Genomic DNA, 16,833 nt, shown 5'->3' on the forward strand with positions numbered 1-16,833 from the left:
CCGTGGTTGACCTTTTTATGCTCTGAGCACACTCAACTACTAGCTTGTACTAAAAGCAAGACTCGGTCGAGGTCGTAAGTTCAAACCCCGCTCGTACTCGCGTTTTTCGGAACTTATGTAGGAAATAGCATTTGATATTTACCAGCTGTTTTTCGGCAAAGGAAAACATCGTGAGGAAACCGGACTAATCCCAATAAGGCCCCCTTGAATTGGAAGGTCAGATGGCAGTCGCTTTCGTAAAAACTAGTGCCTCCGTCAATTCTTGGGATTATTTGTCAAGCGGACCCCAGGTTCCCATGAGCCGTGGCAAAATTCCGGGATAATGCGAGATAGAAGAACTGTACTAGAAGCAACATTCTTAAGAGGGGGAGTCAGGAAATTGGAAGGACACAAAAGAAATAGACGTCGCTGTGCTGCGTCGTGTATTATTTTACAGCTTTTTACATGTGAAAGTTGACGTTTGGCACGACACTTCCGTTTTGCGGAGAGCTTATGCGGGAAAAATATTGTGCTAAATGTTTGTGGATTCCTGGAGTTATGTAAGCATATGTGGATAAGCGCCTTAACAGCTATGTACAAACTAAAGCGCACTTCTAGGTACATTGTTAACGACTAGGTACACGCTAAATGTCTAGAATAACAATTCTAGAATAGCGTGAAGACATTAAAGTTTGGCGTTCCGACTCAGTTATGCAGTTTGTATTTCGGACTGGTAAATTAAGTTGAAACCGTAGCGTCTACAGTTTAAATTAAACAATCTATTACAGTTTAAAGTGTGTCGCTTAACTTCAAACTCGAGTAAATCCATTCGACCCTCTCTGCAAATATCTATCCTATTACCTTTTCTTAATACCTACCAGAATCGCATAATCTAACAGAAGAATTTACCCGAGTTTAAAATTAAGCGACTCAATTTTTTGTATAAATTTGTGCAATATCGCATATTCTAACAGATGGATTTACCCGAGATTAAAATTAAGCGACTCAAGTTTTTGTATAAATTTGTGGTTTTAGATTAGATTAGATTTATTTTCATAATATAGCATTACATTATAAATTGTTAAAGTAGGTCAATTTACAAGAATACATATTATGAGCGTCAAAAGAAATAAATAATAAACATCAAATAACAAAAATATGAACAAAAATCAAAAATATTAAGTTTTTCAGGTCCGGTAGTGAGTCAAGAAGCCATCGAAGGCCGCAACTCCTCACTACACTGCGACACCTCACTTGAGACATCCACGGATGAGCTGATGCTGCTCGTGTGGTACAAGAATGACGTACCAATTTACAGGTATGTGTTAGAAATAAGTGCTAGCAATGTTTTTTTAGCAGATCAATTTATTTTGTGATATTTTACTGCTCTGTAACTTATTTTATATAAACTTCTACGCGGATGTCACGCAGTTAGCAAAAATATGCAATTGATCGTGTCGTCAAATTTGGCGCTTCAATAATTAGAACCGAGAATAAGTTGGGCAGAAGTAAAGTGTACATTGTCGTAGTTATTCAATCATTTCACATAACATAAATAATATTGGCTTGAATTGATTGAATATTACATGGTTATATCAATAGGTTTTGTATTCCATAATATTTTCCTTTAGTTAGGCGGTTAGCTTTTATTCACTTTTAAAATCATTTCACATAACATAAATAATATTGGCTTGAATTGATTGAATATTACATTATATCAATAGGTTTTGTATTCCATAATATTTTCCTTTAGTTAGGCGGTTAGCTTTTATTCACTTTTAAAATCATTTCACATAACATAAATAATATTGGCTTGAATTGATTGAATATTACATGGTTATATCAATAGGTTTTGTATTCCATAATATTTTCCTTTAGTTAGGCGGTTAGCTTTTATTCACTTTTAAAATCATTTCACATAACATAAATAATATTGGCTTGAATTGATTGAATATTACATGGTTAAGTATATCAATAGGTTTTGTATTCCATAATATTTTCCTTTAGTTAGGCGGTTAGCTTTTATTCACTTTTAAAATTTATTTATTAATAATTTATTTTTTAAGTAATTGTAGTTATTGATAATTTACGTTTTACTTGTTTTTTTATTTTTTTTTAATTATTCTTAATAAATTTATGAGGTAGAAAATCTAATGTCTAAAATCCATTGTTCGTTGTTAGTATGGGTGTACAGTCACCTGCATACACGATGATTTTTAGTAGGTGATCAGGAGTAGACAAATATTAATAGCCCAAATTAAACTTCATAGGCTAGGTCCCACACAATTATCTCATTGTTTAATTAATTAACAGTTAAAACATAATTAAAACTAATAACGACTAAATACATGGTTAACTACGATACGTCAAGTTATTACTCATAAATTATCAATTGCCATTAAGTTTGCAAAGAGGCTATAACTCATAGATACCGATTAGTAGAGTGACAAGGATTTTAGGATAAAATTGACCTCAAAATTAAAATTAAGTATGATTAAAAAAAAGCAAGTTTGTTTCCATGTAATTACGACTTCAACGTGATATACATCAATTACTGAGTTAGAAAAAAAAATCCTGATCACCGATTAAAAATTAGAGATGCAACGGATAGTTGTTTGGCCGGATACTGGATACCGGATATTCGGCCTGATCATCAACCGGATATCCGGTATCCGGCTGCCGAATATTCGGCCAGCGGAACTATACCTACATTTCGGTTTTTCAGGTGCGCATTTTGCAGGTTTGACCTGTTTCGTAGTGAACGTTCGCGCGAACACATTTCTAGGTTCGAAATGAGTGCGCGTGCAAGTCAGTGGAATGTTTAAATTGTTTTAAAATAATAAACAAGTACGATTATGATCCAGACTGTTTCTTAAATCCAATTAGTTTACTCCGAAATCATGCAATGTTACTATCCGGTATACGGCCGGATAGTAAATCACTATCCGGTATCCGGCCGAAAATTAAAATCATGGCCGGATAGGCCGGATGGGTGTCATTCTGAATCCCTAACAACGTTTGTCCTAAAGTCACTTGCCCTAACTGGTTTGTCCTAATGGGCACATGCCCTAACGATCAATTGTCATAACGATTATTTTTCATAATGTAATGGTTAGCCTAAGACTCATTTGTCCTAAGCATTTGTACCATAACTATCAAGATACCTAATGTTTTTTACCATATTCTTCGAAATCCCTAACAATGTTTGGCATAAAATAATATGCTCTAACTGTTTTGACCTAATGGCTATTGCCCTAATTATCAATTGTCATAACAGTTACTTTTCCTATTGATCAATTATCATAACAATTACCTTCCATAATGAATGGTATCGAACTGTTGCCACAAAAGTGGGTTAGGTTAGGTTAGAACTGTGACCCTCGCAAAAACGAACTACTGCCACAAAAGTGGGTTAGGTTAGGTTAGAACTGCGACCATTGTAAAAACGAACTGCTGTTAAAACTAGGTTAGGCTAGAAATACGATCCATGCAAAAACGAACTGCTGCCACAAAAGTGGGTTAGGTTAGGTTAGAACTGCGATCCTTGTAAAAACGAACTGTTGCCACAAAAGTGGGTTAGGTTAGGTTAGAACTGTAATCCTCGCAAAAACGAAGTGCTGCCACGAAAGTGGGTTAGGTTAGGTTAGAACTGTGATCCTCACAAAAACAAACTGCTGCCACAAAAGTGGGTTAGGTTAGGTTAGAACTGCGACCATTTTAAAAACGAAACGAAATAGGGAAATCAAAATTAGGGCATACGAGTGTTAGGTCAAGCAACGATAGGCTAAGTAAAATTAGGTAACATGATGGTTAGGATATATAATTTTTAGGCCTAACAATAATTAGACGAAAAAAGAATTATGCTAGATAACATTAGGATAAATACTCAATATGGAAAGTGCCATTAGGAAAAAACATATTAGGACAAAAAAAAATCGGCCATTCGATAATAGGGAAACCAAAATTAGGGTATACGAGTGTTAGGACAACTGATCATTATGACAAACAATATTAGGGAATACAAAAATAGGAAAAAAGACTTTAGGGATTCAGATATAGATCCAGGCCGGATACCGGATAGTAACCGAATATCCGGTGCATCTCTATTAAAAATCATCGTGTATATTAAACCTACTTAACCTCTTCGAACGCCGCAAAAATATGTGATGCGCTCTTATTGCTCTACAAATAAGATCGTGTCAGATATTTATGCGGCCTTCGTTGTGTAACAAATTATTGCAGGTGACTGTATAAAATTACAAAGTATTAAATACAAGCTCTTCCTTCCACGAAGGTGCAACGAAGTATATCACAACAATATCATATTTTCCCAGCAAAGCACCTCCACTATTTACCTCGACTAAAGAGAATAGAGTGTATAGAGGCGGATTGTCAAAGTAAATTATGTAGCCACTGTAAATTTACTGCCATCTTCCGACAGAAGATTAAAATTGTTAGAACGCCATTTGACTTTGATCGCTATTCTTTCAATGATATGTGTTAACTTGTTAAATATTAATATTAACACCATCTACTCGAGAGTAGGCTTCAGCATAGCCTTCAGGCTATGGCGCCATCGCTCGAAAAGATTACACCATACCTTTGGCCTAAGTCGAGTAGATGGCATTAATATTAATATTTAACAAGTTAAACACATATCAGTGAAAGAATAGTGATCAAAGTCAAATGGCGTTTTTATCTTCTGTCGAAAGATGGCACTAAATGTACTGTAGCTACACAATTTACCATGACAGTACGAGTATCTCTCTATTTCAAATTCTCTTTGCCTCGACGAAAACCGGCGGGCCTGAAATACGAGTCAGGCAATTCTTTACTTTCCGGAGTGTGCAGTAATGTACAATACAAACAATTTATTGGACACAGCGTAAAGAAAATGAGACGTGAATAATGTGTATACTTGCTTGAAATGATGTTTATTTGAGCATCTTAGGGCTTAATGTTACTTGTGTGACGATAGTCTTGAGAAATGGAAATGGGTATGCCTTGAAGTGAATTTCTCAACAAAATGTTATTCATCTTCATTTATTTTGAGTGGATGTATGGCATTTCTGGCAAGTAACTTTAAGAGAGCCTTTGATGTTTGAATAAATGTGTATACATATTAGCCTTTTTTGTAAACACAGAAAATACATTAAGGAAATTAACACTACAATTAAACTAATGTTCTTTATAGTACAAAAAGCCGGAGTGATTATAGGCTATTAATGTTGCCCTAAAAATTAAAAGTTAATTCAATGTATTTATTTATTTATTTTAATCTTTATTGCACTATACATGAAGGTATGAATGAATATTTTAGTAACCAAACATTTATATTTTATGAACAATTTCATACCTAATCATTTTATGAACAAGAACTATCAAACCATCATTGTTTTAGGAATGCATGCTGACTTAAAGCTACAAATGCTACAATAATCACTGCATCTGTCTGTTTGTGTCTATGTATGTTCGCGATAAACTTATATACGTACGATAGTTTATTGGTTTTGTTTAAAAAAACGTATTTATGGTAAACGTACTGGTGCTCGACGCGATCCGAGTACATGTCATCATGTAACTTAAGTCATTGTCAATAGAGTTGACAGCAAGGTGTCATATGCATATGCCCAATGCATTAGCATGTGTACGTATTAAAACTACTGAACGGATTTTCATGATTTCACCTATCAATAGAGTGATTCTTGAGGAAGGTTTAGGTGTATCATTTATTAAGGTTTTGTGTAACCCGTGCGAAGCCGGGCAGGTCGCTAGTAAAACTAAAACTTTTGATAGTAGAATGTGCATCTCTTGTCTATGAAAAACTTCAGAAGGTCATTTTATCTAAAAACTACTAAATTTGTCATTTGTGGCAGTAATGCAGTCGGTAGCAGTAATGCCTAGCCAAGGTGATGATCGCCATCGAATCGCTTCATTGTGTATCTCTATCACTCTTCCATATTAGTGTGATAGTGACAGTTGTGTTTCGTTCGCTACGGAGCTTTAGCGATTGGCATGTCGTATTGCTATTTCTACATGATTTTCACGTAACGTACACATAGCCATGTCAGTCGATACAAAAGTTTGCACAATTGTGCAAGTTTTTCGGCAGAGGGGTAAGTACTTAAAGGCGACTCCAGTTATTAAATGCTCTAAGGCCTGATGTAGTCGAAATCCGAATGGAACCTCTAGAAATCTCTATCTTTACACAACTTTAGAAAAAAGTATTTATTTTCACCGAACCTCAGTAGTAAGTGGGCTAAATCGATCTTTCTTTAACCACTTCCGCCATTCCTGAGATCTGGAAGACATCGAGCCGACAACCGATCTGTATCGGGGCTTTTCTTTATTTCTCATAGGTCGAAGTATTTTCACTTCTTTTACACTCACGGACAAATAAAATGGAAGTCCAATAATTTTGTCAAACAAATGTGTAGAAAAACATTATTCTATCTTCCATTCCATTGTCAATGTTAACATCATCGTATTTCTAGAGTAAGACTTATTTACCTTTCGTAAGAATACATATATGTAAAGCCTTAGCATAAATGCACGGTTTTTAAATGTATCATACATATACATACATATAATGATATAATCACGCCTATTTCCCAGAGGGGTAGGCAGAGACCACGGATTTCCACGTGCTATTACGATCCTGACATACCTCTTTCGCTTTCGCTTTCCGCTTTTCGCTTTTATATGTATCAGTATATAAATAATCGTTATACTTAGAATGAAACAATACAGTTAAACTATGAGCTTGTTTATAACACCAGTCTTATTTTTACCCGACTATAGTGATGAAGAGGTAACATTTTAAGAAACATACATTTATGCACTCGATAAATGTAAGTATGTTTCTTAACTAGTAGAACGTCATTCTAAATATATGATAGCTTTAAAACTTAATATTTTGTTTAATTTTAGTTTTAATTGGATATTTTACACTTAGTGTTACTATGAATGAAATCCCTCTGGTTTATTCATTTATTAAAAAAGTTTAGTGTTTTACCGTTTTGCACCAGCTCATTTTTATTGCCCCGCAGTGTACACTCAAGTTATCTTTGATCTCGTCGTTTGCCACCGCCCTAAGTAGGTAGTTTATGTATAGCCGCCAGACCTGATGGTGAAACCCGTATTATTGAGATATATTATATGTAAACGCGAAACACGTTTTTTACAGGTTATCTTGGACACATTTTATAATTACGAAGTTGTTTTTTTAGAAATACTTACTAAAATTTGCTGTAAGGTAAACGTACTAGTGCTCGACATGCTAATGCATTGGGCATATGCATATGACACCTTGCTGTCAACTCTATTGACAATGACTTAAGTTACATGATGACATGTACTCGGATCGCGTCGAGCACCAGTACGTTTACCATAAATACGTTTTTTTAAACAAAACCAATAAACTAAAACTAAATTATACGTAAGTAAATAAAACTGAATAGAATTAGAAGAACGTTTTGCTATTTTCATTTGTCGTTAATGGAGTGTTCGACAAGTTTACAATTCAAATACTCTTTACAGTACATATGGTCCTCCTTTCTCGCACTAGTGCGGGAAAGAGCACTTTCCGTGCGTATGTCGAAAGTTTAAAGGGCCATATGTACTGTAAAACGTTGTACAGTCGACGTCAAAAATATGTTTACACTTTTGCACCTTACTCCTTTGTAATAAGGCAAAAAGTGTAAACATTTATCTTTGACGTCGACTGTACGTGCGAATAAGTAAATCGCAACTCGTGTCAATTTGAAACACTCCCTTCGGTCGTGTTTTAATTTATCGCCACTCCATACGTATGGTTTTTACGACTTAAATAAGCAAGCCAAGGCACTAATTACTTAGTTAAAAAATACTAAAAATAAGGAGATATTTTAATATGTAATCATACTTAAAAATCTAAATTATATATAGTTTAGCCAGTTTATTTAGCCTCTTATGGCGAAACTCATATCACTGAGATATATGTCCACAATCGCGAAACGTGTTTCACAGGTTCATGTTAATATTCCAACATAATTAAGTTGATAAGCTAAAGGACTAACGGTTGTTGAACTCTAAGGATAAGTTTGCGGCAGTTCTTATATGAGATAGTAGTAATGTTGTTATTTTTATTTTCGTGGTCATTAAAGGCGGCAAAGATTTAAACTAGAAATGCAGTCTAAAAAACCGGATCCCTTTGTTTGACATAATTATTGAAAGTCATAAAGTAATGAATGTCAGATTATCATTAGTCATAATTCTGAAACCGTTAACTTTTCAGTATTCTCGTAATGTAATCCTATAGATAGGTTAGGTTAACTACGTTAGGTTCGTTTTATGGCAATCCTGAAAAGTTACGCGTTTCTGAGAAAAACCATTTGGTTTTTCTCAGAAACGCGTAACTTAATGTAAGGATGGGTAGGTACCTAAGTTAAGGTAAACGCGTAAGGTAAGACTAACGAAAATGTGGACTAACAATACATTATGACTTAAAACTTTATGGAAAACAATAGAGTCCCCTAAAAACGTATGCCCAAATTATCAGACCGTTCAAAAAGGTATATATCGGGCAGGTTATTTTCACGTAGGTATTGTGACATAGATATTCTTTAATGCTTACTTTCGTGGATCGACACGGCGGCTGGATACGATAAGGCAGTGACGTGGGTTATCATAATGAGGCTAGTTTAGAAAAGATTTATGAAAAAACCGGGCAAGTGCGAGTCGGACTCGCGCACGAAGGGTTCCGTACCATAATGCAAAAAAAGCGAAAAAAAAAAGCAAAAAAAAAATCGGTCACCCATCCAAGTACTGACCACTCCTGACGTTGCTTAACTTTGGTCAAAAATCACGTTTGTTGTATGGGAGCCCCATTTAAATCTTTATTTTATTCTGTTTTTAGTATTTGTTGTTATAGCGGCAACAGAAATACATCATCTGTGAAAATTTCAACTGTCTAGCTATCACGGTTCGTGAGATACAGCCTGGTGACAGACAGACGGACGGACGGACGGACAGACGGACGGACGGACGGATGGACGGACGGACGGATGGACGGACGGACGGACGGACGGACAGCGAAGTCTTAGTAATAGGGTCCCGTTTTACCCTTTGGGTACGGAACCCTAAAAAATTGTCATACTTATATAGCATAATAGATCCTTTACTTCGATCTCAAATAATTGTAGTTTGGCAAGCCAGTTTCGTATATTTGAAAAATGTAGGTGCGAAGAGTCGAACTCAAATGTTAATATTGAGTTTCGCGCCTTTTTATAATAACATTGATTATATAGCTGTGTAGGTACATTGTACATTCGCTTAAGCTTCGTTATATCAGTAAGTTAGTCATTAATTTTAGATTGTGTTACAATTTTTGACCGTTTCATAAGTATTTTTCATGAATAAAATCATCATTTAAGTCAATTCTACCGGTCAACATGAAAAAAGAACTCAAATGTTGCATCAAAATACTTTGTCACACGTGTGGATAAAAGGCAACTTTCACATCAGTTTTTGAAAAATTAAGAGATCCGTCACCTATACTGGGCACCAAGCATAACAGCAGTAATAGAGAGTTTGCTACACACGAGAATATTTCTAACAATTGAATTACTTTCCCAATGGCTCTTTACGGCCTGGGGGCCGATTTTAGATTTTCGAGCGCTCGATTTCGTCACTCGAAAATCGATGGAAAAAGGCGAAATGCTAATTTTTGAAATACGAGCGATAGAAATTGGGAATCGAATGTTATTGACCACTCGTTTTCAATTCAATTAGTAGAATTTAAATGCCTAGTAGTGGAGATATTATTGAATGAAATACACGAAATCGAGCGGTCGAAATTTCGAAAATCGGCTCTATGTTATGCGTAGTGGGGCGTAATAATATAGATACTGCACAACCAAGCGCGCTAAAATGTCCGACACAATCTTATCGGTAAGGCCATAAAGCGTATCATATCCGCGTAAGGCCTCGCGGCTCGATCCGGGAAATGAATTAGACATTAACTAGATACGATATAGTAAAGATATGTGACGTCCCACGACAAAAGGTAGGTACCTTATGGCGGCTGGCGCTTACGTCGCATAGCGCCGCAATAATATTGGAGCGGCGTTAATAATAGCGTACCTAAGCGCCAACCACCATAAGGTACCTTTACCCGTGGGACGTCAGATATCTTTACTATATCGGATCTAGTTAATCTCTAATTCATTTCCCGAATCGCGCCGTCGGACTGGGCACAAGCTGTGTGCGGCGGGCGGAAAATCAAAGCCATACATTGCGTTCGACCAAAAGTAGGTATGAAAGGCCTTGATTTGCCGCACCTTGAGCCCAGTCAGCGGCCTAAGAGCGTTTTAACATTAATAACAAATATCTGGGCGAGCTTTGCTCGGAAAACATATAAAAACCCAAAAATGCGTGGTTTCCCAGAGATAAGCTAGCTAGATCGATTTTTCGCCCCTAAAAAACCCCCAGCAATTTTCATTGAAATCGTTTAATGAGTTTCCGAGAAGCGGGAAATATATATACAAGAATTGCTCGTTTAAAGGTACCTATAAGATAAGGAAAACTATTGCAATTATAATTTGTGGCCAAGGATAGAAAACATATTCTGTATTATCCGCGCTGCGTTCTGCAAGAATTGCATTGCCTAAAGTAAGTAAAACTGACAAGTATAATGCCTCGTTTCAACATAATAAATCTTTAACCCTTTCGCGTTTTGAACACATATTAACTCACATTTATAGACGGGTCTATCGCGAATTTATTTTATTACCTTATTGCTGGGACATCAGTTAGCCGCGACCACGACCAGTGAAACCTGTGTCGAAACGTCGGTAAATGAAGGTAATAAAATAAATTCGCGATAGACCCGTCTATAAATGTGAGTTAATAATAAATCTTGTTCGACAAAAAGCTATTCTGATGAGCGGTGAAATAATAATGAACAGTCGTTTGACATAATGTCGCCGAGGACACTTACCCATTTTAAATATTCCAGGCAGCGAATTAAGCTCAAAGGAAGTTTAAAGCCTTTGATGTTTAGCTTCCTTTAAATTATATGAGACTAGGCACTGTTCTCATGCAGGCTGCATTAGGGTTACTGCTGAAATATTGCGTCGCGACATTGCTACCGACTTGGTTGCTGCTGCAAATGCCAAAATTGTCCTGATTTTTTGACGGTACATTGAATTTGTCAGCAGTAATGTCACGCTGCATTACTACTACTAAAGCAGTAATGCTGCTGACTACATTGCTGCAGGCAACAGCTCATTTATAGCCCTTTATTTACCTTCACTGCATATACTAACCCCCTTATTCATAAACGCGCTACAAACCTCAATTAGCTAATAATCGTTCGTCTTTATCTGTCATTTTGACTTATGTATTTGTAAGAAAGGGAGAAAACATAATTTAACTAAATCAGGCCCGTAAAGTTTTATGAATAAGGGAATAAGTATTTGGGGGGAGGTATTTGTAATCTTGTAACTAAAATTGGAATCACTTCCCGGTATCTGATTCAGTTGAAATGCAGTGTAATAACATGGAGCTGATTTGATGATGCAGTCGGAAGATAACCAAAGGATCTTCTCTGGAAAAACACTAACACATCGAGTTTAGGCTCATTAGAAAGGTCTCGAGAAGTACTTGATGTTGATAGACAATGCCAATGAGAAGAATCAGCAATTTTTCACATTTATACATCACATTTAGGACGCCCGTAGGACGCCCTCAGACTAGATGGAGCGATGACCTTCGCAAGGCGGCTGGTAAGAGCTGGATCAGAGTTGCCGCAAACCGTGCTCAATGGCGTGCAATAGGAGAGGCCTATGTCCAGCAGTGGACGAGAGTAGGCTGCTGATAATGATGATGATGATGATGATGATGATGATGATGATGATGATGATGATGATGATGATGATGATGATGATGATGATGATGATGATGATGATGATGATGATGATGATGATGATGATGATGATGATGATGATGATGATGATGATGATGATGATGATACATCACATTTATATTAAATTTGCATCTGCAATACCGTCGGCAGCAATGTCAAGCCGCAATACTGCAGCAGTAATGCTGACCGGTGCATTCTGAATCCGTACGATACCTTTAGCACTCTGAGCAGTACATCAGGTTGAGGTTAGACCCTTTTTACGCCAAGCGACTGGGTTAAGGATGACTCACGCTAGACCGGGCCGGAGCCGTCTATAGTGAACAGTTTTAAGTATGTAATTAAAAAGTTACGCATACAATAAATGCGTTGCGGGTACAGCGTTTAAAATGAAATTAAATGAGAACAATGATAGTAAATAGCTTAAACAATTATTTGCGGTTTAGGCAATTAAGATCACCTTAATTTTACAGTGTCTAGATTACCAAATTTTAGTTTTTTTTGTATTTCATTAACTTTGGTTTAAACATTTTAATCGGTCTGCGCATTTGGCGCTGCAATCGGTATTCTCAACTAATGAACTGTTTCGTATGTGTTCGAATGGTGCACTGCACTGGCTGATAGAATTGCATCCGGTGGCAGCGCGCATTTAGGATTTCAATAGTGGAGTTCTAAACGGGTAGAGCACAGCAATTAGGTTCACGTCTCTCATTTAGACACACCTCATACCTATAAAGCCAAATTTTCTAACTGATATTATCTGCTTAAAGTGGTATTTCTTCCTATTAATTTCTATAATTAAAAAAAATACCTATATGCGTACAAGTTGTCCGCGGCATACCTATAAAGCTAAATTATCTAACTGATCTTATCTGTTTAAAGTGGTATTTCTTATTATTAATTTATATAATTTAAAGAAATACGTACAAGCTATCCGCAGGAGTGACAACTTTTGTGTTATTTGTCTATTAACCGCACAACTGGATTAACATTTGAATATTTTTTTTGTCTCCTGTGGTGGACACCTTCTAACTTCATCATCGGACCCTGGATGCCAATCAGACTGGCTACCATTGAGGACCGAAGTACTTGTCAAAACGAGCCCAAGGTCGATATACTTGGGTTTTAAGTGGCCTCTCTTGGAATGCTTATTTCATGAACTAAATATATTTTGAAATTGAATTTAAATGGGTTGCTAATTGGTTTTTATTCGACTATGACTTAACAAAGAAAATAAAGAGGTTATTCTCGATGGCATGTGATGCGGAGGGATGAATGTCATGTGACGAGAAAGGTATTAGGTATAAATGAATGTGGAGGGAATTAACGGGAGAGGAAAACCGAGGAAAAGGTGGATGGGCTGTGTGAGAGATGATATGAAACGAATGCAAGTGAATGATGAGATGACGGGCGGGATGAGAGGTATGGAAGAAAAAGACATGCTGCGCCGACCCCAAATGAATGGGATAAGGGCAAGCGAATAATGATTTCCATTCTTCCTTTATTTCTAGATGGATATTTTTGTTTCAGTTTCGACTACCGCTCCCGCTCCGAATGGTCCAACGACCTGTTCAACAGCACCGGCCGACTTAAGGCCGATCTTGACCGTCAGCCAACCGTCCTGCAAGTGTCAGCCTTGAGGGAAGACGACCAGGCCCTTTATCACTGCCGTGTGGACTTCCTTCAGGCTCCGACGAGGAATCTTGGAGTCAATCTTACTATAGTTGGTGAGTTGAATGCGTGAACTTTCTTAACATTGTAAAATGTCTTGAAACGACACTTTAATATCTCTCAAAATGTGACTTTATAAGGTGGTGGTACTAGTGCTCGACATACTAATGCCCAATAGATGACACCCTGCTAACCTCTATTGCAATGACTTAAGTTTCAAGATGACATGGGACCGCGTCGAGCACCAGTACCACCACGTTAGGCAATGTTTACGAAGTAAAGAAGATTTCAGATTTGTCATTTTTTAAATCTTGCCTACTAACTTCGTATTGTGCGGCCGCCATTCGCATTCGTCTAGTTTTGGCCAAAAAACCTGATATGAAATCATTTTTAAGAGTATTTGAACGAACAATTGGTTCTAAAATAGACAGTTGGTGATTGAAAAACGAAATATTGTGGAAGATGTACCTAAAGTAGTATGAGCTGAAAAAATGCCTTATAATGCTACTTATTTTCTTGAAGTATGAAACCTTCACCTTGTTGAGGCTGTTCGCTTACAAGTTCACAAAAGATCATAATTCAGAAATAAGTACGAATGTATTCTCAAAAATCTCAAATATATATTCCGGCTCTCAAAATATCCCCTTTGAAAAACTTATGCTGCTTAAAATGTTGAAATATTATAACTCTAACGGCTTCTTAGTCTGCTAATAGTTACTCAAGTATGAATCACAGCAGCAATATACATAAAATGTGTACAAGCTATACAGAACACTGTTCAAGAACATATGAAATATGATTAAAACTTAAACTTTATGATCCATGGCATGAATGAGCAAGAGCTTCTGGAATATACCAGACAAATAAATCTGTTGGTTTGGCGATAACTAAGTGTACTTTATGTAACAGTTACCGCTAAGGATTCTTAGACCTCGGCCACATCAGTTATTATATAAAGGGGCCCACTTACCAGTCCGCCGGACGATATCGGCCTGTCAGTTACACGAAAAAAACAGCTCCGAACAACTGACAGGCTGATATCGTCCGGCGAACTGGTAATATGTGGGCCCTTTACTATACATTCGCTCCGTGCGTAACCTAAGGTGATTTGAGTAGTACTCCTTTGATGTTTAGTCCATATTCACTCCAATCTAGGTTCCTAAATATATTTTCGAGCGCCGCCGAGAAGAGTTTAGGGGATAATGGATCTCCCTGTCGGACGCCTTTTTTTACAGGAAAATATTTTCCTACTTTCTCGGTTCTAATTTTTGCTGTCATGTTGTAGGGCCGCCATAGTGGGTGTGGGAGTGTGGGACATATTGCTTATTTATTAGTTAATTGGTCGATGTCATTGACGCACTAAATTAAAACTTCATCGTACCGAAAATACACTGAACGTAAACCAGTGTACCAGACATCATAATTATTGTTTTAACACTTGTGTATCGTGCCGAAAATATACTGAACTTAAACCAGTATTACCACCATAATTATTTTTTGAACACTCGTGTATATTACCGAAAATACACTGAACTTTTTAAGTGTACCAGACAGCATAATTATTGTTTTAACACTTGTGTTCAGTGGCGGATTTGACCTAAGGTCCAGTAGGCCCGGGCCTAGAGCGGCAAAAGATATTAGGGGCGGCAGCAAGGCGGTAGTCTATAGATGGGTGCTGAGAAAGGGGCGGCTAGTATAGTTACTACAAGGCCTAGGCCCCAGGCCTAGCCAACACTGCAAATCCGCCACTGCTTGTGTTAGTCATTTATCATTTAATGGGTTCGCTGCGGAAATTAAGAGGGGGTAGATAGAGCAAAATTGTAGTAAGTATTTTTTGCTTACTTTTTATGGACCATATTACAGTGGAAACTTGGAGTAGAATATTTTATAGATTAAACCTGATTCAATATGACGCGATATAATCAGTTTCAATAGTTTTATTTCAAGATTAAATCTGCTTCAATCAGTTTTTATCAGATTAGTTAGTATGTGCTCAATTAGGCTTATCCGGGGTCATCGAGCATTGACCTTACTACTACTCTAATACTGTTAATGATTAATCATTAATTAAGTTATTTATTGCTCACCGATGGTTAATTTACAATTTTTTATAATTAAATTTGAATCAGGCGGTGGCGTTTTACTTCTTAGGCCTAATAGATCTTCAAATAAGCATTTAGATCTTATTTATCACGTAATAAATTACGAGCAACTTAATATTTACTCACATTTATAGACGGGTCTATCGCGAATTTATTTTATTACCTTTATTTACCGACGTTTCGTTTCGTTTCGTATAAATGTCAGTTAATATGTGTTCAAAACGCGAAAGTTTCAATTTAATATTGTTATATGTATTGTTTAATATGGTTCTGTCAACACTTATAAAAAGAGCTTTTGTCATCTTCCTCGCATTAAACTGTGACAGATTTTTTTTAATGCGAACTGTAGAAATATAAACGGTGGCCAAATAATAAGTGCATTAACGTTGCCAGGGAGGTTTTAGAATTATACTGAGCTACTTTTACCATGGGACCAACCCCGAAATCATGAAAAACATATTACCGTCCCATAGAAAATAGACCAGACAAAATGTATGAAACAGCCAAAAAATTTTTTCGATTTCGGGGTTGGGTCCTATAGTAAAAGTTGCTCAATATAATCCCAAAACCCCCGTGGCAACGGGAATGCACTTAGTTTTTGGCCACCCTGTGTATATTTGGACGAATTGGTGTGGCAGTCACTTTTGGCGCGTTGAAAACCTACTATTGATGCTGTTTGTACCTTTTGATAGCAATTTTAAATTTAATATCATTTCCGCTAAAACCCTTTTCTATCTTTGCGTCACAAAGTTTAATCAGGCATCCCTTTTGACAAAAAACATTAATTAATTTCCCTATTGTTTAATTATTAATTCATCCCAACTGTATAATACGGGTGAGATCCCAGTCCCACACATTGCGTAGAATGGATTAACAAGTTTTAATTAATAATCAGTTTCTTACCTGAAAGCTATTCTAATTCTCTGTGGTTTAAATACGGTACGGGCATACAAGGGTCATGTTATTTAAAGAACGTACTATGGAAATGTTTATCCCCAGACTCACCTGACATATGGCATAATATTTTGGGGTAATTCGGTATACATAGAATCGACATGTATTCTTCAGAAAAGATTCATTTGTATTGTATTTAAGCTTAGGCATATGGAATCTCTTAGAGTAGATAGTTTTTAAAGACAATGAAATATTAACGCTGTCAAAATGGCAAAGGTATTTATT

General features: G+C 36.6%; 1 protein-coding gene across 2 annotated transcripts in view; it reads left to right on the forward strand.

Moving 5' to 3' along the window:
* The window catches only part of LOC134799329 (hemicentin-1-like), a 252,930-nt gene that overhangs the window by 200,120 nt on the left and 35,977 nt on the right, over positions 1 to 16,833 (forward strand). For both annotated transcript variants that reach the window (XM_063771725.1, XM_063771724.1), the window contains exons 3-4: positions 1,171 to 1,297; positions 13,412 to 13,608. In XM_063771725.1, the coding sequence (XP_063627795.1) occupies positions 1,171 to 1,297; positions 13,412 to 13,608 (324 nt within the window). The remainder of the gene's footprint in view (positions 1 to 1,170; positions 1,298 to 13,411; positions 13,609 to 16,833) is intronic.

Source organism: Cydia splendana, chromosome 18, assembly GCF_910591565.1.
Source record: "Cydia splendana chromosome 18, ilCydSple1.2, whole genome shotgun sequence".
In the NCBI taxonomy this organism is placed as follows: domain Eukaryota; kingdom Metazoa; phylum Arthropoda; class Insecta; order Lepidoptera; family Tortricidae; genus Cydia; species Cydia splendana.